The sequence below is a fragment of the Armigeres subalbatus genome, chromosome 3 (genome assembly GCF_024139115.2).
Source record: "Armigeres subalbatus isolate Guangzhou_Male chromosome 3, GZ_Asu_2, whole genome shotgun sequence".
NCBI classification, from domain to species: domain Eukaryota; kingdom Metazoa; phylum Arthropoda; class Insecta; order Diptera; family Culicidae; genus Armigeres; species Armigeres subalbatus.
Window position 1 is genome coordinate 7722660 of NC_085141.1, and position 20916 is coordinate 7743575.

A 20916-nucleotide genomic window follows, 5' to 3' on the forward strand; every position below is an offset into this window, starting at 1 on the left:
TACATTTATAAACTTTCATTACACTCATTACAATTAACACTTTCGTATAATTATAAACTCGAATATTTTCGTTTTTCAAACTTTTGCACTATTTCCCGTATGACAATGTCTTTCCCAGAGATACTAACACTTTTTGTTTATCGATACTTATTCTGAGACTCTAACACCGATTTTCAATTTTACCACGACGGACTATTTAACTGTTCACTTTTATCTTTTTCAAGAAGTTAATTAATTTAAACTTAGATCTCGATTCGTGCACTAGTCACGAGTGTCGAGGTGTCTAAGGACAACGCTGATTCAATTGGAGTGTTCGGTAGGCCGGCTAGGGAAACCTAGAAAGCGCCGAATTCCAATAAAGGTGCTGCTGAATATTTGGGACTGACCCAATTGGAGTATTCGGTAGGCCGGCTAGGGAAACCTAGAAAGCGCCGAATTCCAATAAAGGTGCTGCTGAATATTTGGGACTGACCCCGAGCTTGGAAAAGCGCACGGTATTTATAGTCAATCCGAGTTCTGAATTTCATAATGATTTCATGAATTGCATCAGACTGGACTTTGGACCCCACGAAAGGTCCAAGAATCCTTAAGTAACGTAACCATTTTCCTCATCCCACATTTATCTATTCAGACTATGTGGTTTTAATTTTAACTTCGTAAATATCCTCGATTTTGAGGTTCCATTCATTACTCAACTTTGCATTCTTTATGGATGCTCCCTAAAGCTCTTTTGCACGTAACGCTTCATCAGCTTATTTGAAAATCCATAAATTCCGAAACAACTTCCTTTTGATTCCAAATTTTTACAATAGTTATTTAATTTCTTGTCATAAGTTAGCTAATTCAGCCTTAATATTGGACTTCCATACTTTACGAAACTTTGCCCCCTTTTTTGGATGTCCCCTCTGAAATTCTCTTGGAAAAATTCTGCTCTCTTTCCACTCTCAAAAACTCTCTTATTTCGAGCACACATTCAAGTGGCTACTTCAATTTACTAATGTATTATTTCGTATATCTTTTGTATAAAATGAGTATCTCTAAGTCCTACCCCTTTCTTTACACCTAAACTTGACCATTGCTGTCTCACAGAGTAATGTTCAACAAGTCCCAAATGTTTCATAATGCATGATACTACTAAACCAACGGAGTTGTGAAAACCTTCACTTAAAAATCTGTATTCGAACCCAGCATGGGTTCTTTGTAAACAGCGCACCATACCGCCGAGCTATTAACAGCTACCGCTTGTATTACTCTTTGATTTTAAGTATACTCTAAAAATAAATCAATCAATTGTTTTCTCTTTCTTTCAACTGGGCTTTGAAATCCCCTTTCCCTAAAGAATCATTACCCCTTCGGGTCGGCTCTTCCTTTTCCGAAACACTCAGACCCCAATATCAATATTTCCTTTCAAGTTTATATTGGTAAGAACAAAATCATGTTCTCTCTGTTTTTCACACTGGGCAACAAACCCCTTTAGATCAATACACCTGTATACGTGTATGTAGATTCAATGAAGACTCTTATTGTCTCTATCATTTTGGCTAAGTTATTATTCTACGCTCCTCACTCAAACAAATTCTTTCCTTAGTGTCCTATACATATGCGCCAATGCATCATCATCAATGACGATCGCGGTTATGTACCGCTATATCGTGCACTGTCCAATATGTGAGCACGTTTGAACATGTCACCCACCGCGCTCCAGTTAAGTAAATCTGACTAAGCTGTTTTCGACGGTTTCGCCAAACCGTGATAAGGGTATGCGATATCTCACATAACTTTTAAATTGATGAAAGGTAAATTAACCCAACAATTCCTATATGCAAAATTTTTAATTTATGTTGATTGCTTAAATTACTTTGCGTTGAGTAATTGAATATATTCGGCCTTGTTTTTTACAATATCTCACTGCCATCAGTATTTAAAATTGTTTTAGGAAGGTGTCGGCACATAAGGCTGTGCACATTATTATTGACAACAACATTTTCCTCCACTTGCGTCCGAGTATGGTTATGGAGTTTCGAGAAAACATTTTAATAAGACCACCGCCACCTACGTGCATGGGGTAGACCATATGATGCTTTCTTTCTACATGACTAATAATTTGACCACCTAAGGACATGAGGATCGGCCGATGATTTTATAAGCCTATCATCAAATGGAAGTTCACGAAATGTTTTTAAAACCTACAGAATCTTGTTTGGAGATGATGCCGATGCTGTGTAGTGTTGTCGAAGGTCCACAGAGATAGTGTGTTTTAGATTCGGATAGATAGATTCGGTGTTTTCTTTAAACAAGCTTCTAAAAATATAGTTGTTGGTTTTAGGTTGAACATTTTTGATGATTATTTGTGGATCAGTTCTGAATCTGAACTATTTTCATCAAAAGGTATTATTAGAGTTGGCTACTAATAAGCAATTTAAATTTATCGAGATAGATCGCATTTTTTTCAATTTCCAACTTAGTCGAGTCAGGTACGAGTCAGTGGAAACAAATTACTTAGTCGACTCGACTTAGTCGAGTCAAGTACGAGATACTAAAGACGACCTTACTGTTGCGGTCGAAATACGTATCTGTCAAAGGTACAATAAAGCAGTGGAATGTAGTGGAATTGTACAAACTCGTCTTATGACCAGTATTTGAACGAACTTTCAGAACTTCTTTTGTTTAATGGGAACATGACTTGAACGCTACTGAGGAAACTGCAAAAAATCAAAACGACCTCGACACAAAACCACTCAAACTAAATAATCTAAAATATTGAAGGAGACTTTTTATAAAAAAAATATTTGGATCAGGCCTCAACAGTGACCATTTGAAAAGCGTAGCTTTAACACCTGTATTATTGCTTAGTGAAACAAACTCGATTACCAATGGTGTATATGGAATGGGTCCGGAGTAGACTTTTAGTCTAGAGACTGCCACCGGTCACAAGAAAAAGCTTTATAGCTTGATAGTGAAAGTGATTGTAGACTGTAACTGCCTCGGAGTATTGTTTATCGGCTATGCAGTCTTATGACCAGTTAAAACGCTAGATTAATTTTGCTCCGAAGTTTTGGTACCATTATTGGTCTTTTTTCAATGGATTAAAATAATTCAGCGTGTCCTTAGTTTAACATTTTGCTCGAATTAAGAAAATCACTATAAATTTTCAATATTGGGTTTTGTGATTTTTTCCCTGACCTCAATCAAAATTCCCTGACTTTCCCTGACATTCCAGGTCCAAATTGAAATTCCCTGACTTTCCCTGACTTTCCAGGTTTTTCCAGGTAGTCGACACCCTGTTTTTCTTATCTGTGGTCCAGTCAGCATCAGCGAAGATAACTAACGGCTCCACTCCAATGTTTCGCTTGGAGTCCACACATTTGTATTTAGTTCCCTTCAAATGAACTAATTTTTCAAACATTGCCAATGGGGAAAAGATGATTTCTGTTGAAATCGTTCTAGGAAGTCTACAGAAAAACAGATATCCGATACGGCACAGGATGACCCGTGCGGCCTGCTTAAGCCCGTAAATGCTTTTGTTAAACTTTGTCGTGCACGAGGTGCTTCGAATCCATCTTGTTTCTTTTTGAAGGTTTAAACTGATTATTACTGGATTTCTTTCTGCATCGCATTCTGCCATCGTACTCGATCGTATTCTCTTCCTGAATGTTTTCGGTGGGTTCTTCTGGTTCACAATCAATAAACTTTGCGTCACGTCTGATGTACACCTTTCGTATTCTAGGAATACGCTCTTTGTAGTATTACTAAGAATATTCAACGAAGATCAATTTTTGAACTGCTGGATAAAGCTGATTTGCAATATGTAGGGTTAGGCGGGGCAAGATGGGGCACGTGGTAAGATGGGTCAGGGCTGTTTTTGAGCATCGTATACATTTTAATTTGGAGATTATGACTTTGTAGGAGGAATAATTTGGTTCTACTTTATTGTAACTCGATTTGATGATAAAATTTCATTTTGGTAGAGTATGGCAAGGTAAAATATTTTCAGCATTGTTTCTTATGCGAAACACACTTTCTATAAAACGTGTAATCTCGTCGAGCAATCTAAAATTCAAACACTTTTAGTAATACACCCGATTCTTTTTTTTTACACGGGGGATGCGTTCCGTGTAAAAAAAGTTTTCAGTTCAAAATTCGAAAATCTGTGTAAAAAAATTTTTATGGTTTTTCGACGAATCATGCAAATGGAGCAACTTTGCAAAAATTTTGTATGGGATTTTTTTTACACGGCCGTGTATAATTCGTATTCAAAACATATTTTCCATTGCTGATTCAATCATTTTAAGGTTACTTTTGAGCATAATGATGTTAATTTGTTAATTAAAAATGTATATTTTTTGTCTTAAAAAAAGTAATACACGGACGGCTTGTTTTCATAAGAAATTGCAGACATTTTTAAATGTAGTGCCATTTCTCAACCCAAAGCTTTAAAACCCTCTTTTATTCAATAGAATCATTGGCAATAAACTTATCTATCTGTGTGTAATTTAATATTGTGAATAAAAACAATGTTAATTGCAGAATTAATGGTGACCCATCTTGCCCCGCTGTTTGACCCATCTTGCCCCGGCATTTTTTGATTGACATAAAAATAGACTTCTACTTTAATGACTCAAAATAAAACAAAAAGTAGAATTTTTGTTATTTCATACCCCTAGCTTACAGATTATGAGCTATTTTTATAGATCCACGTTGAAATGCTAAATTAAAATGTTTCTATTTTGAGGCATTGAGGATTCGCCTTAGGTGACCCATCTTGCCCCGTCCTACCCTACCCAAGCACTGGTGCCAAATACTAACAGGTGTTTGACATTAGGCTTTCGATTATTCCACAACTTATACAAAGTGACTGCAATTGATCTCTATGGAATTCCACTGGAAGCTCCAGCTGAACGGCCACCCGAATAATCCCCTGGGTCACTGATGATAGCGACTTACCTATGCGTGCGTATTCGACGAAGGTTGACGACGGAAGAGCACCATTGCTAGGCTACCACGTTGTCGAGTTCAATGGTTACTATGATTTGTAATAGGCCAAACACAATTGGTACGTTTGCGTGCGTTTTGACAGTTTTTCCATGGGAAAACTGTCAAAACGCACGCAAACGTATCAATTGTGTTTGGCCCATAACTGACTCGTGCATGCGAATGTGTATTGTGCATCTCTTGCAATGGGAAACATACAGGGTGCGGCAGAAAATAATGCGAAAATTGGTTCTATTTCTTATAAATCCCATTTGAACTGCTCCAAGCAATAATCTCAACATTTTCGAGTTCAGTTGTCATTATAAGGTCCTTTCAAACAAATTTACTGAATGTGTGCTTTATTTTTATTAATAGTATCCTCAAGACGACGCCGGAGCTAGAACACGTCTTTTGAACCTAGTCCTCCGACATCAACTGCCATGTGCATGTTATGGCTGACGTTAGGATCTTCACACAAGGGTGCGATGGTTTGCAGCTCGTGCTTCAACATACGCCCCAATAGTATAACCCAAAGGATTAAGATCCGGACTGCTAGGGGACCACAAATCTTTCGACCAAAATTTTACGTTGTTCTTCAGCCATTGTTTGGTCGATTGGACGCGCGACATGACACTCCATCATGCCGTAGAACAACGTTTTGATCCTCGGAGAATTTGGCCTTCCCCCAGGGAAGCACTTGGTCCTTTAAAATACCGATAAATAATTCGGTATTGATTTTAACCCCAACATCAATGAAAACAGGCGGCAGTTTCAAACCGTTCGACGCCCCCAAGCCAAACATCATGACACCAGTTGGATTAGTTTGGAATTCAAACTTCACTTTCTTCAGAACTTCCACAATTTTCTTCGGTGAAATAAACCCGTCTGTGCGGCCGTTGGCGTCAGCATCGATTCTGAAAAGCTTTTCACGTCGGAAAAAAAGGTTTATATTTTTTTCTTTTTTCAACAAAGAAAGCAATCTTTTTGAGCGAGTCACTCATAGTTCATATACCCGGTCCGTTATCAGGCGTTTCACTCAAGCTTTGGGAGATACATGCAAGTGTTCTTTGATGGTCTCCGCATGGATTACTCAGAAATGTTGGCAACATTGGCAAGTTTTCTGATGGAACGCACCTGGTAGCGACTAATCTTTCCACGAGCCGATTTGATCGCGTTTGGCATACGTTCAAAACACGGACGTTCACTTTCCGGCTTCCGCTACTTGGACCCATCATGCAGAGACATTTTAAGGTGATTATACAATAAAGTCAGACATCGGCCATTTTGTAAACCACGCCCTTTTCCAATATTTTTTTCAAGAGCACGAGATGAAAGAACCATAACGCGTATGGGGCTGAAATAATGGTAGATCGTTTTGTTAGTTATGCTGAACAATCATAATTTGAGTTTCGGCACTGTACGAAAACTATTACGCCAGAACTGGGCTTTTGGAAATGCATGTGGATAAACGTATGGTGAATTTGAAATTCAGCACGGGCTTCATTCTATAATCACCTTAAGGCGATAAACTGTGGCCAATCCTACCACCATAGCAATGTCATTCGGCGTCTTCTGGGCGAGCAACAAACCAGTAATCACTTCTTTTGCGTTCGTTTTTACAAATTTACAATACAACAATTACAATCTCTCGGAGCGGCTATTGAAAGTAAACATAAACAAATATACTTTCAACAGAAATTAGTCACCAGGGTCACCAGCTACTCGAATTAACCCAATATTTAAGTTTAAACATTTTCGCATTATTTTCCGTCGCACCCTGTACATCCCCTAGCTTAATGGTAATATATTTTGCAGATACACTGCAGTATCCAGAGCTTCTGACCAGTAGCACTGATCCAGTCCAACATAAAACAGTAGAAACCTACTTGTTTCGATGAGATAACGATTCCGTCGCTCTGCCACATCATTTTGTTGCAGACTGACTGGCACTGTGAATTGTACCTTGATGCCTTCACGAGGAAGGGTTGTAGGGTAAATATCTTACCTTAGACCCCTAGAGGAAGTGCTTACCAATATCTGCTTATATCTATTAAATGACACGTTTGATAAAAACGGAAATCACACCATTTCATAGATTGATGTCTTATGTGGTCGGGTTTCAGCCAAAACGCACCAAGTGCCAACGAAAAATTACCCATTTTTTTGCCCAAACTTTCGTTTAGCAGATTTAATTGATCGCAAATCGTATCGGATATCCCTCAATCCAATAAATGAGGATATCCCATAGCAAATGTACGCTTGAATTGATATGAAACGATTTCCGTTCTCCTTGTACGAACAAAATATCACAAGTCAGTCAAAAAGCCGCTTGGGAATTTTCCAAACCACAACCAATTTTCCAGCGGTCTTCCAGACACGCTTTTTGATTTTCCAAACCACAATAAATTTTCTAGCAGTCTTCCAAACGCACTTTGTGATTTTCCAAACCACAATCCGTTTTCCAGCGGTCGTCCCGACGCGCTTTGTGATTTTCCAAACCACAATCCGTTTTCCAGCGGTCGTCCCGACGCGCTTTGTAATTTTCCAAACCACAATCCGTTTTCCAGCGGTCGTCCCGACGCGCTTTGTGATTTTCCAAAAAAATCCGTTTTCCAGACACGCTTGGTGATTTTCCAAACCACAATCCGTTTTCCAGCGTTCGTCCCGACGCGCTTTGTGATTTTCCAAACCACAATCCGTTTTCCAGCGTTCTTCCAGACGCGTTTTGCGTTTTTCCAAGCCACAATCCGTTTTCCAACGGTCTTCCAGACGCGCTGTGATTTTCCAAACCACAATCCGTTTTCCAGCGTTTGTCCCGACGCGCTTTGTGATTTTCCAAACCACAATCCGTTTTCCAGCGTTCTTCCAGACGCGTTTTTCCAAGCCACAATCCGTTTTCTAACGGTCTTCCAGACGCGCTGTGATTTTCCAAACCACAATCCGTTTTCCAGCGTTCTTCTAGACGCACTTTGTGTTTCTCTTATCCACAATCCGTTTTTCAACGGTCGTCCCGACACGCCTTGTGATTTACCAAACTACAATCCATTTTCCAGCGGTCGTCTCGATGCGCTTTGTGCCAAATCACCTTTGCGGTAATACAAACTAGGCACCCTATAACCAGAGACCGGCAGAGTGAAAAACTGTCGGAATGGCAACGTATGAAAATGCATGAAATAGTGAAAATAATACCGGCATCACTTGAACTTTTTGCTTGCTTCTTATGGATGCAAAAAGTAAACAAGTCGAATTGGAACCGCTTTTGACGGTTCGATTGGAAACAAGATGGCCTCTTCGCCGATCTCTTATTGTAGTATTTCTAATACAAACCACCTTGCCTTGTGTTTTTTTAACCATCCAATATTTTACTAATTAGCAGAGTCTATTATATAGAGTTGCGCAAAGAGGATCTTCTTACTCTTATTCTGAATGATGCTCTTGTTATTATGTTGAAAACTTTAATTTTTGTTCAACCCTTCAAGTGACTTCACGGGAGTGATCACTTCTAAAGCTTTTTAATTCGATAACCAAAGTCACCTACAGAGTGCAAACACGTGAGTTTCTTGTTGCAACTTTATTGGGGGGTGTATTGAAGTTTTTTGAAGCTGTTTCTAGAACAAATCTAATACATTTCAATTTATGAGTTTTAATTCGCCATAATAATCATCAGGCGATAACAATACTTCCGCCTTACCCACAATCATTTGTTTACTTTGCTCGATAGGTAGACGGTTTGACAGTTCAATAGGTAGATTTGGCTTCACTCTTTGCGTAACTCTATATATAATAGACTCTGCTAATTAGCACATTAACCCCTTGAATGCAACTCACCTATTGAAATCAGCATCAGGAACCAAAAAATAACCTGGCAGGATCGCCAAAATGTGTGGCCCCGGTGCGAAATGCGATGACAGCTTTCCGTCGGTACGTGTGCACGCCACGGACGTCTGACAAGAGTCATGGCTTGCTGATCACCAATTGACACGCTGCGGTGTTAACCCTTTATAAGGCAGTGGCAACTAAATTGCCACCAACAATAATTATATGTTTTTCTATTTATTAACAAGAGCTCTACTTATTATTTCCCATGTAGTGGCTACCTAGTAACACTCCAGATGAATTTGAGCCATAAAAAATGAAATGTCAATGTCAGAACATATCTTTTTTTTACGAACAGATCGTAAGTTTCGAGTGGAAGAAGGATTTTCATTTATAATTCGTTAAAAAAACGACAAATACATAGTTTTATTCGTTGGTAATTATTATTTTGAATCTCCTGTGTTGATTATGGCGTGATTAGCATGAAAAAGCTTTGCCTTTCTGTATATTTGGTTTTTGGATTTTAGACGAAATTTTGTTTTTTTACAAGGGTCCCCCTTGGGAACAAAAGCGCATTTTTTCACTTATAATGCGTTTTCCAACTAGGACTCTTCTTTAATTGAACAACGGCCACACTCCACTTGTATGAAGCTCCATATAAAAGTAGTGGTTTTATAATTATTTCAGTAAACGTGCCATTGTCATTTTCTTAAACGAATCAATGTCTGGTTACGTCTTTTTTCTTGTAGGTCGTATACTGTCGTCATACGCATATTTGTCCCATGTTTGCTGGGATTTCCTATATACATGGGACAGTTATGCGTAGAACGGCAGTATAGCTATATAGGTCAGAAAGCCTTAGGTCACTCGCTATGAATCTAATTGACCTTTCCCGTCAAAAATAGTATCTCGTTTTATTGTCTCTAGGGATCCTATATTAAGAGATGTGCGAATACTTTTACAGACGATTTAGCAACGCTGTTACTTTCGTAAACAAACGCTGCCATCACTTGCGCTCTGAATGTAGGATCCCTAATTGTCTCTATCGAGTCTTTCTGCCGTAATTTGATAAAGTGACGTAAGCGCCAAACTACAACATGTATGTTTGGCATTTTTCTGTTAAAGAGCTCGATGAGTACTACTCGTTGTTAACACCATTTTTGGAAAATGGCGTATTCGTCACTTTTTCAGATTACGGCAGCTTTGGTCCCATGCCATGTTGCAAAGTTTCCCATGTTGCGGGCGGTACAATTCTCGCTTAACTTTTCAAAATGACCTAAGTAACATCTTTTTCATAAATTAATTTGAATAGTGCAATCAACAGAACAACATGAAAGCTTTTGATTGAAATACTCAAATTAAATCATGAAAAAAATGTTACTTAGGACCTTTTGAAAAGTTAAGCGAGAATTAACCTTTTTTGTCAACAATTTTTATTCGTTTAATCGATTCTTTATTTTATTTAAAGTCAAATTTCCCAAAGAAGCCATTTTTTTGTCGCCTCTAAAAATAAAACCCGACTTAATCCACCTACAGTGAACGCAACCCTTCTTACACTTTTGAATGGTTGTGTGTGCCCAGTGCATATTACAATTTCTATGCATATGACCTTCAATTGTATATAAAATAACTGATATTATCATGCTTTTATCGATTTCAAAATAAAAAAAATAAAGAAAGGGATATTTCTGTAAATTTAACAATTTAAAAAAATACAAAAGACTGCAGATTTGATTTGCCGCCTTAAATGGCAATATTACAGCTTCTGTTTAAGCAATAAGAGTTCAAATCGGGTCATAGACGGCTGAGATATTGGTGTGACAATTTTTCATTAGTAGTCTGAAAATATGTCTCATATTCGTATTTCACAGATATCTCTGAAACCGAATTTCCGATTGCAGAAAAAAATTAATGAGTCCAATGACAAAAACATAGCTTTCGTTTAAAGATAAAATCGCACAAATCGGTCCAAGGACGACTGAGATCTTGATGGGACATATTTTACCAATGTGTGTTTACCAAACCATTACAGACGGCTGAGATATTCATGTGACAGTATTTTGTTAGTTTTCTGAAAATACACTTCATGTTCGTATTTCTCACATATCTCTGGAACCAAATGTCCGATTGCAAAAAAAATTGAACTCGTACAATGACAAAGTCATAGCTTTCGTTTAGTGTTAAAATCGTGCAAATCGGTCCACGGACGGCTGAGATCTTGATGTGAGATTTTTGTAACGCACACACATACGCACACACGCACACACGCACACACACACACACACACATACATACATGTGCTCAGTTCGTCGAGCTGAGTTGATTGGTATATACGACTTGGGTCTCCAAGCCTCAGATAAAAAGTCGGTTTTTCAAGCGATCTTTATACCCTTCTTAGGATGTAAGAAGGGTAAAACGGGATATTTCTGGAAATTTAACAATTTTAAAAATACAAAAGACTGCAAATTTGATTTGCCGCCTTAAATGGCAATATTACAGCTTCTGTTTAATCCCAAAAGAGTTCAAATCGGGTCATAGACGGCTGAGATATTGGTGTGACAATTCTTCATTAGTAGTCTGAAAATATGTCTCATATTCGTATTTCACAGATATCTCTGAAACCGAATTTCCGATTGCAGAAAAAAATAATGGGTCCAATGACAAAAACATAGCTTTCGTTTAAAGATAAAATCGCACAAATCGGTCCAAGGACGACTGAGATCTTGATGGGACATATTTTACCAATGTGTGAAGTTGATACGTCTAATGCTTTATGTTCGTATTTCAGAGATATCTCCGAAACCCAATGTCTAATTGCAAAAACAAAATACAATGGGTTCAATGGCAAAGTCATAGCTTTCGTTTAAAGATAAAATCATGCAAATTGGTTTACAGACGGCTGAGATATTCATGTGACAGTATTTTGTTAGTTTTCTGAAAATACACTTCATGTTCGTATTTCTCACATATCTCTGGAACCAAATGTCCGATTGCAAAAAAAATTGAACTCGTACAATGACAAAGTCATAGCTTTCGTTTAGTGTTAAAATCGTGCAAATCGGTTCACGGACGGCTGAGATCTTGATGTGAGATTTTTGTAACGCACACACATACGCACACACGCACACACGCACACACACACACATACATACATGTGCTCAGTTCGTCGAGCTGAGTTGATTGGTATATACGACTTGGGTCTCCAAGCCTCAGATAAAAAGTCGGTTTTTCAAGCGATCTTTATACCCTTCTTAGGATGTAAGAAGGGTAAAAAGGGATATTTCTGGAAATTTAACAATTTTTAAAAAATACAAAAAGACTGCAGATTTGATTTGCCGCCTTAAATGGCAATATTACAGCTTCTGTTTAAGCCCAAAAGAGTTCAAATCGGGTCATAGACGGCTGAGATATTGGTGTGACAATTCTTCATTAGTAGTCTGAAAATATGTCTCATATTCGTATTTCACAGATATCTCTGAAACCGAATTTCCAATTGCAGAAAAAAATGAATGGGTCCAATGACAAAAACATAGCTTTCGTTTAAAGATAAAATCGCACAAATCGGTCCAAGGGCGACTGAGATCTTGATGGGACATATTTTACCAATGTGTGAAGTTGATACGTCTAATGCTTTATGTTCGTATTTCAGAGATATCTCCGGAACCCAATGTCTAATTGCAAAAACAAAATACAATGGGTTCAATGGCAAAGTCATAGCTTTCGTTTAAAGATAAAATCATGCAAATTGGTTTACAGACGGCTGAGATATTCATGTGACATTATTATGTTAGTTTTCTGAAAATGCACTTCATGTTCGTATTTCTCACATATCTCTGGAACCAAATGTCCGATTGCAAAAAATTGAACTCGTACAATAACAAAGTCATATCTTTCGTTTAGTGTTAAAATCGTGCAAATCGGTCCACGGACGGCTGAGATCTTGATGTGAGATTTTGTAACGCACACACATACGCACACACGCACACACGCACACACACACACATACATACATGTGCTCAGTTCGTCGAGCTGAGTTGATTGGTATATACGACTTGGGTCTCCGAGCCTCGGATAAAAAGTCGGTTTTTCAAGCGATCTTTATACCCTTCTTAGGATGTAAGAAGGGTAAAAAAATTAACAAAACTTCAAAAAAGTGAACGAACATCAGGTGAATTTTTCAGACCCACGTTTACACGTGCAGCACTTTTTCGGTTATAGTTTTCTATTTCTAAATAGCTAGAGGCTTAAGAAATATGGGTTCTTCGGGAAAGTTGACCAATAAGCCAAAGAATCGACTGAGACAAAAAATCGAGATACATTTTTTTACGGGAAAGGTCAATTGAAATCAGAAGAACAATAAGTTAAGTGCTCCCGGTGGCGCTTATAGTTTTGCAGTCAATATCAAAACTAGGGGTCATTTGTCATCATCTGATCCGCGAAAGTATTGAAGAAGAATCTTGCATGAACACTTCTTCTATGTTATTGACTAACCATTTTTTAACAGAATAAATAAAATTGCGGATCATGGAAACATTTAAAAAAACTAATAGTAAAAATTTTAACTAATCAATCCAATTGTAATACTAACCGCTTCAAATCAACTAAACATATTGAACCCCTTTTTCATTTACCGAAACAGCTGATTGACATGTACAAAGTCGACGAGGAGGAGTACAAGATGACCAGCAAGATGGAATTCTATGCCTGAATGTTGGAAAACGGTTCGCCTCCCCTGGACGGAACCAAAAAATAGCCCAAGCGAAAGTGAATGTAAACAATCACACCACAGAAGAACTGAACTTTTTAGATGTCTACAGCTAAGGCCAGGATACAGCAAACAACCATGTAATGTAAGAATAAAGTAACAACAAGGAAATAAACATCAAACGCAGATCACAATGTAGATCGAACGGAAACAAACCAGTGAAACATGTATTAAAAATACGAAAAACCCCATATTTTAGAATATATAATTAGTAAAGTTAAGACGTACTAAGAAGCTCTATTATCAAAGTAAGAAATGTATCATTTTGAGCGAAACAAAAACTAGGTGAACCAAAAACCAAACATGTAAGAAACAATTACTAACTAGTATTAGCAGAAGTGTAAACAGAACCTATCAAAGTGTAGCATCATTCTAGGGCAACACATGAAATAAAGGGAAAATCAAAGTGAGATTATTTGTTTCCTATAGATCATTATTCATGATGTAAATGGCAAGGAAGTGAAGGCAGACGGGCGGTGGAGGAAAAATAGATGTTTTATTGTGCTGTCTTTTCAGTGGAAAACTTTTTAGGGATGACACGGAACAATGGAAGCAACACATACTTATCGAACTAGGAATGAGCGGGATCAAATGAATTAAACTTCTATCAGAAAGTGGAAGAGTAGCGAAGTTCATACACAGACTCGGACATTCACAGACACTCACTCACAGTACATGTAGAAAACTGAGACTGTTCACCAACTATGTGACAACCAAAAATGCCATACAATAAATAATATAATGATTTGTTATTCAGCTTAATCAAATTCGATTCAACTTCAAATGTTCAGCATGGTTCTTATGTGATCGATAAATCAAGTTTTATAATGTTCGTGCTAGAGATACTGATAAGGATTTTTAATATGGTTGTTTTTATTTTTGTAAAATTCTAGAAACGAAAATATGTTCTTGTTATTGCGCATTTCGTTGGATTCAAACCGAAAATCACATTTTTCACTATGAATTATGCGTTAATTAGAGAGTCAATTAGGAAACGACCAAAGCCTATTTCAAGTTCTTTTTACTAAATGAAATATTGTGGCATTGAACTAAATTTAAAAGCATGATGTCAAAAAATGGTATTGACTCTTTTGTCACATTTATTAAGCAATCAAAAACTATTTTAAATTTTGCAAACAATCAACTGTTCTATTTAATTGAACCAGTGTATTAAACTGGAAAGAGAAATAACAAATAACAAGTGGAAACAATGATAACCCCAAAATGTATGGATATATAAACATTGAAGTTTATGTCATAGTCCTTTTTTAAATTAATTATATAAACAAACCATGTAAAGAGTTGAATAAGAAACAAATTTTAAAGAATCTATAGGCCGCAAAAACATCAACCTAATATTTAGATTTTAGAAAACATGAGTAAAACAAATAAATGAGATAGATATTGTAACCCTCTTCCCTCCCCTGAGCGTTAATTCCTTCCAGCTGAAGCGACAAGTCTGTTCCATTGAATTCAAACTATCCCAACATAAGCCCATTCCTTGTAATCAAATAAAATCAATTAAAAAACTGAATTCAAAATGCTGATACAGCAAACCGGAAACAATATAGGAAACTTAAATATATGCAACTACAAGAATCATGAGTGCCTATAATACGAAAACATCCCTTTATACTTTTTATCGTGTAGCCAACCTGATAGACGACACTAACACATTACGTGACCGCATCTTTTTGTAGTTTCCCATCTCAACTGATTAGTGTTTTAACTAAAATACAAAGACATTCATTCAACGAACTCCTCACTCATGTCAAACATGAATACACATACACACATACACTCAACCACTATTAAGTAGGTCTTTTCCCCCGAAACAAGACAAACACGTTTTCTAGTCGTTACATGTTAAGGAAGCCTTCTGATAGAGGCACGTTAAAAACTGACTCCAGAGCTCCTAAAGAATATCACGATAGAAATAAAAATGAAAAACACCTTGTGCGAAAGGAAACTCCCTATAATCTAAAGAAGAAGTATTATAATTTCCGTCAGAAATATAACTAAACAGAAAAAATATATAGAATAGGAAAGCAGGCTAGGAAAGATATAATCAAAACTGTAACAAAGGGCAAGAGTTAATGATGGATCGCATTGTTGTGTTTTATTTTTAAACAATTCCAATTCTAATCAGTCCGTGTGGGAAGCCAGCATTTAGTTATGTAGATGAAAGAGAGTAACAGTCAGTAAGCATTCATCACATGTAAAAGTTGAAAAAAAAAATACAAGGAAATTTAGACAAACCAAAGCAAAACAGAAAATAAAATGTGTAATGAAACATACATTAGCAAAACAATTGATGTGTTTATTATTATTATTATTATAGAGTTTTGGCACTTCCTCAGCAAGTGTGCTGGGAATTTCCACCTACCCCGGGCAATCTGAATGCCAAAGGGGATTAGGCTCTGTGGATCTCATTCGCCGGTTGACTTAAAATCCTATAATAAACGTTTGCACCGGATGTATTAATTATGGTGGTTCAGGAATCTTCTTACGATGCTGCAAGTTCCAAGAACCACTGTCTTTTGGATGCTATGGAGGTTATGAGATAGTTCCAGCTCTCCTAAGGATCTCAGAAGAGATTTCGGGACGATTCCGGTTGCTGAGATAACAACCGGAATTATACGCACGTTCTCCAGGTGCCACATCTGCTTCAATTCCTCCCCCAAGTCGTGGTACTTCGTTATCTTGTTGGAGAATGTTGTTTGGACATTATGGTCTAGCGGTACAGCAATGTCGATGAGGGTTACCCGCTTCATCCTTTTGTCGTAGACCACAATATCGGGCCGATTGGCACGAATGAGGACATCCGTTATGATCTCGCGATCCCAGTACTGCTTCACGAAACTATTTTCCAGAACCGGGACAGGCACATATTTGTAGTAGGCGACAAACTGGTTAACCAAGTTGTGCTTTAAAGCAAGCTGTTGGTGCACAATCTTGGCTACTTCGTTATGACGACCGAGATAGGCTGAATCAGCTAAGGCTGAACACCTGGACACGATATGTTCAATCGTCTCTCCTACTGAATTGCACTTTCTGCAGCGGTCCTCTACGTTTTCGTGCAATATATAGTGCCGATAGTTCTTCGTCGCAATTACCCGGTCCTGGATGGCTACCATGAATCCTTCTGTTTCCGAGAAGAGTTCACCCCGCACCAGCCACGTATTCGACGCCACTTTGTCGATATATTCCAGCTCCAGTTGATGGGGGTGCGTCCCATGTAACTCCTTCTGCTTCCACGATACGATCATCTCGTCGACAGATTTGATGTCGCAATTCAGCTGATAGTCCTCGTGCGCCAGATGCAGGGCACTGAATCCGTGGTCAGCTTCACACACAGCGCGATAGATTTCGTGGCGGTTCTGGCTTTCCACGAAGTATCTTCGCAACTGCTGAATCTGGGACACACATAGTGTTTGTATATCGGTGACGCCTCTTCCTCCTACTGTACGTGGCAGGGTGACTCTCTCAATGGATGAGTTTGAATGGCGCATGCGATGCTTAGTGAACGCCACTCGTACTGCTCGTTCTAACGCCTCCAAGTCAGTCTTGGTCCACTTCACCACCCCGAAACTGTATGTAACCATGTTTCGAATCTCCTCCTGTTCGTTGACGCGGAAACTGTCGGCATCCACCAGGTGACCCCGGTGTAGATGTATGGATCGACATTTATCGATACCAAACTCCATCCGGATGTCGTTGCTGAATACCGTTACAAGCCGCAGAAATTGGTGCAGCTTCTCCACAGATTCCGCAAACAGCTTCAAGTCGCCCATAAAGAAGGTGTGGGTAATGTTTGTACTCCTTTCCCCACTCTTCAAATGATAGCCATAGATGTGTTGGTTGAGTGCTCTGCTAAGAGGGTTCATGGCAAGGCATAACCATAGAGGACTAAAGGTATCGCCTTGGAATATGCCCCTCCTGATGCTGAGAGTCGCGGACCGTAACACCTTTTCTCCATCGGTAATGTGTAGGGATGTGCTCCACATCCCCATAGCGTGCTGCATTAGCCTGATGACGTTACCGTCTATCTTATACAACTGCAGTACCTTAAGAAGGTACGAGTGAGGTACTGAGTCGTATGCCTTTTTATAGTCGGCCTGCCCAACAACGACTGCATCAATGATGACCTGATCCTTGCAGCCTCGAGTGTTGCGTCGACAACCTTTTTTGTTCCTCGGTCATCAGGTTGTTCACGTCGCAATGGTTCTGCACCATCCTCGCTATTACCGATGACAGCACTTTGTACAGACTCGAAAGGCACGTTATTGCTCTGTACTGGGTTCAAAGTGTCCCGATCCTTCGGCAGAAGATAAGTGACACTCCTAGTCATGAATTCCGGTAGCTGCCCGGGGTTATCTAGTACCGTGTTGAAGCATTCCGCCATCCGCTCGTGGACCGTTGTGAGTTTTTTATACCAGAAATTATGCACAAAATCGGGTCCTGGTGCAGCCCAATTCCTGGTATACCGAGTAGCCTCACGTATGTCTTGGGCGGTCACGTTGATAGCGGTCATGTCTCCAATTCCACCACAATATTGCTCTTCTTCTACCATCCACACCCCATCGCCGTTGTGCATGACGGGGTTCTCCCGTAGATTGGACCAAAACTGCGTGACTTCTCCAATCTCCGGAAGGCCCTCGTCAAAATCGGCTTTGTCGTTTCGGATGTGGTTGTAGATCTCCCTTTCGTTGATGTTGAATATTCGATTTTGCTCCTTCCTCTTCGAACATTCTCCATAACGTCGCAGTCGTTTAGCAAGAGCACTCAACCGCTGTACATGGGTGTCGAGGATCTCAGTTATGTTCGCCTCGGTGAGATCACGCAGTTCTGTGGGTTTCACTATTTCAGCAACATTCCGAACTAGCCTAGTTTATCGATTCCCCTGCTTGTACTTTGTTAATCGACTAACCTTTGAACGCAGTGTGGTGATGCCGGTCTCCAGACGATGTATCCATGCGGGTTTTTGTACTCTGATTGTTCGTTCGGGTTGGATCGACTTGCCTCAATAGATCAGCTGTTTGCGACGACGACGACGACCAAGCTGAGTTGGTGCTTTATATTGTGAGAGGTTGACCTTTGCCACGGGTGTTCTCTTGAACGTTATTTTGGTTTGCCGCCGCAGAATTCTTTGAAGGTGAAGTACTACAGTTTTCAAGGTACGTGACTTTATTTTTGCTAGTTTTGGTATTTCTTGTATTGTGATTTCGTGAATTGTATTTCTTGAGATTGACTGTGGCTCGGCAGAGACCGTTATTTCCGAAGAACTATTTTTGAGGAATTTTGAACATAGTAAGCTCTCATCTTGTAACAAGAAATTGGCAGTGATTGATGACAAGAGATTAAAAGTTCTTGGGAAAATTAGCGTCTCGGTTCACCTGAAAGGCAAAAGGCAGCAGCTTTTCATGATCGTGCTTCGATTTGACAACGATTTTATACCATTGATGGGCCGCACCTGGTTGGATTGTTTTTATGCTGGACGGCGGGACATTTTTTCGAATCCGAGGATTAAAGACGAAGGCATTTATAAGCTCGAAGAAGAAAGCGTGATCGAAGAGTTGAAAAGTAAGTTTTCAACTGTATTTGATGGGGATTTTTCAACTCCAATAGTTGGGTATGAAGGAGATCTTGTTTTGAAAGAAGATAAGCCTATTTTTAGAAAAGCATATGGGGTACCGCTAAGACTGCGAGACAAGTCAATGAGCATTTAGATTCTTTAGAGAGAGATGGGGTAATTACACAGGTAGAAACCAGCGAATGGGCCTCACCGGTAGTAATTGTGATGAAGAAGGATCAAAACATCCGTTTAGTGATCGATTGCAAGGTTTCAATAAACAAGGTCATAATTCCAAATACCTACCCATTACCTGTTGCGCAGGACATTTTTGCCTCTTTATCAGGATCTAAAGTTTTTTGCTCACTTGATTTAGCTGGTGCTGATACGCAGCTTTTATTATCGCCAGCCTCTAAAAAGTTTATGATAATAAACACAATTAAGGGTTTATATGCTTACAACGTTTATATGTCTGCCACAAGGAGCATCATCAAGTGCATCCATTTTTCAAAAAGTTATGGACCAAGTCCTTCAAGGCCTGGAAAATGTGTCTTGTTATCTGGACGATGTTTTAATTGCGGGAACTGATTGGGAGGATTGTAAAAGAAAACTTTACCTAGTACTGGGGAGATTGGAAAGAGCTAATAGAAAGGTTAATTTGAAAAAGTGCCAGTTTTTTGTGACAGAACTGCCATTTTTGAGGCACATTTTGACGAATAAAGGATTATTATATTAAATTTATCCCCAATCTTTCTTCCCGCATCAAGTGCCTTTATGGTCTTTTAAAGAAACATGTGAGATATACTTGGACGGACGAGTGTGAACAAACTTTTGAGGATTGCAAGAAATTTCTTCTTCGGCCTTGCTTGTTGAAGTATTTTGATCCCAAGAAGTCAATAGTTGTCACCACAGATGGCTCGAGTTATGGACTAGGAGGGGTGATAGCACATATCGTAGGTGAAGAGGAACGCCCTATTTGCTTTACATCTTTCAGCCTAAATGATGCCCAACAAAAGTACCCCATCTTACATTTGGAAGCTTTAGCGGTTGTTTGTGCAGTTAAGAAATTTCATAAATTTCTTTTTGGGATGAAGTTTGTAATTTACAGTGATCACAAACCATTGATCGGAATTTTTGGCAAGGAGGGCAAAAATCAAATTTCAGTAACGCAGCTGCAACGTTATGTTAACGAACTTTCTATTTATGATTATGAAATCATATACCGACCTTCTTCCAGAATGGCAAATGCAGATTTTTGCTCACGTTTTCCCCTTGCACAGCCTGTTCCGAAAGTCTTGGATCGTGAATATATAAAAAGTTTAAATTTTACAGAAAACTTTCCCCTTGACTATAAACAAATTGCTAAAGAGACCGTAAGAGATGAGTTTTTGGTGAAAATTATGGCATATATTAGGCAAGGCTGGCCAGATCGCATGGATAGAAGGTTCAGAAATGTTTACTCTCACCACCAGAAATTAGAGGAAGTAGAGGGATGCGTGTTGTTTCAGGACCGTGTCATCATTCCAGTCAATTTAAAATCAAATGCGTTGGAACTGCTGCATAGGAACCATAGCGGCATAAACAAAATGAAGCAACTGGCCCGCAGAACGATGTATTGGTTCGGGATGAATAGGGATGTGGAGGAGTACGTTGTATGCTGCAGGATATGCAATCAAATGACCCCAGTTACGAGACCAGCAACATATTCTCAATGGATCCCGACCAACAAACCGTTTAGCACAGTGCATGCAAATTTCTTTCATCTGGACCACGAAACATTTCTGGCGATTGT

General features: G+C 38.9%; 1 protein-coding gene across 7 annotated transcripts in view; it reads left to right on the forward strand.

Annotated features, from left to right (window-relative positions):
- LOC134222321 (1-phosphatidylinositol 4,5-bisphosphate phosphodiesterase) overlaps nucleotides 1-15863 on the forward strand; it is a 257905-nt gene extending 242042 nt beyond the window's left edge. For all 7 annotated transcript variants that reach the window (XR_009982411.1, XM_062701464.1, XM_062701466.1 and 4 more), the window contains one exon: nucleotides 13427-15863. Coding sequence is in view for 6 of the 7 variants with exons in the window: in XM_062701464.1 (XP_062557448.1) it covers nucleotides 13427-13495 (69 nt within the window). In the remaining variant the exon portion in view is untranslated. The remainder of the gene's footprint in view (nucleotides 1-13426) is intronic.
- The last annotated feature ends 5053 nt before the right edge of the window (nucleotides 15864-20916 follow it).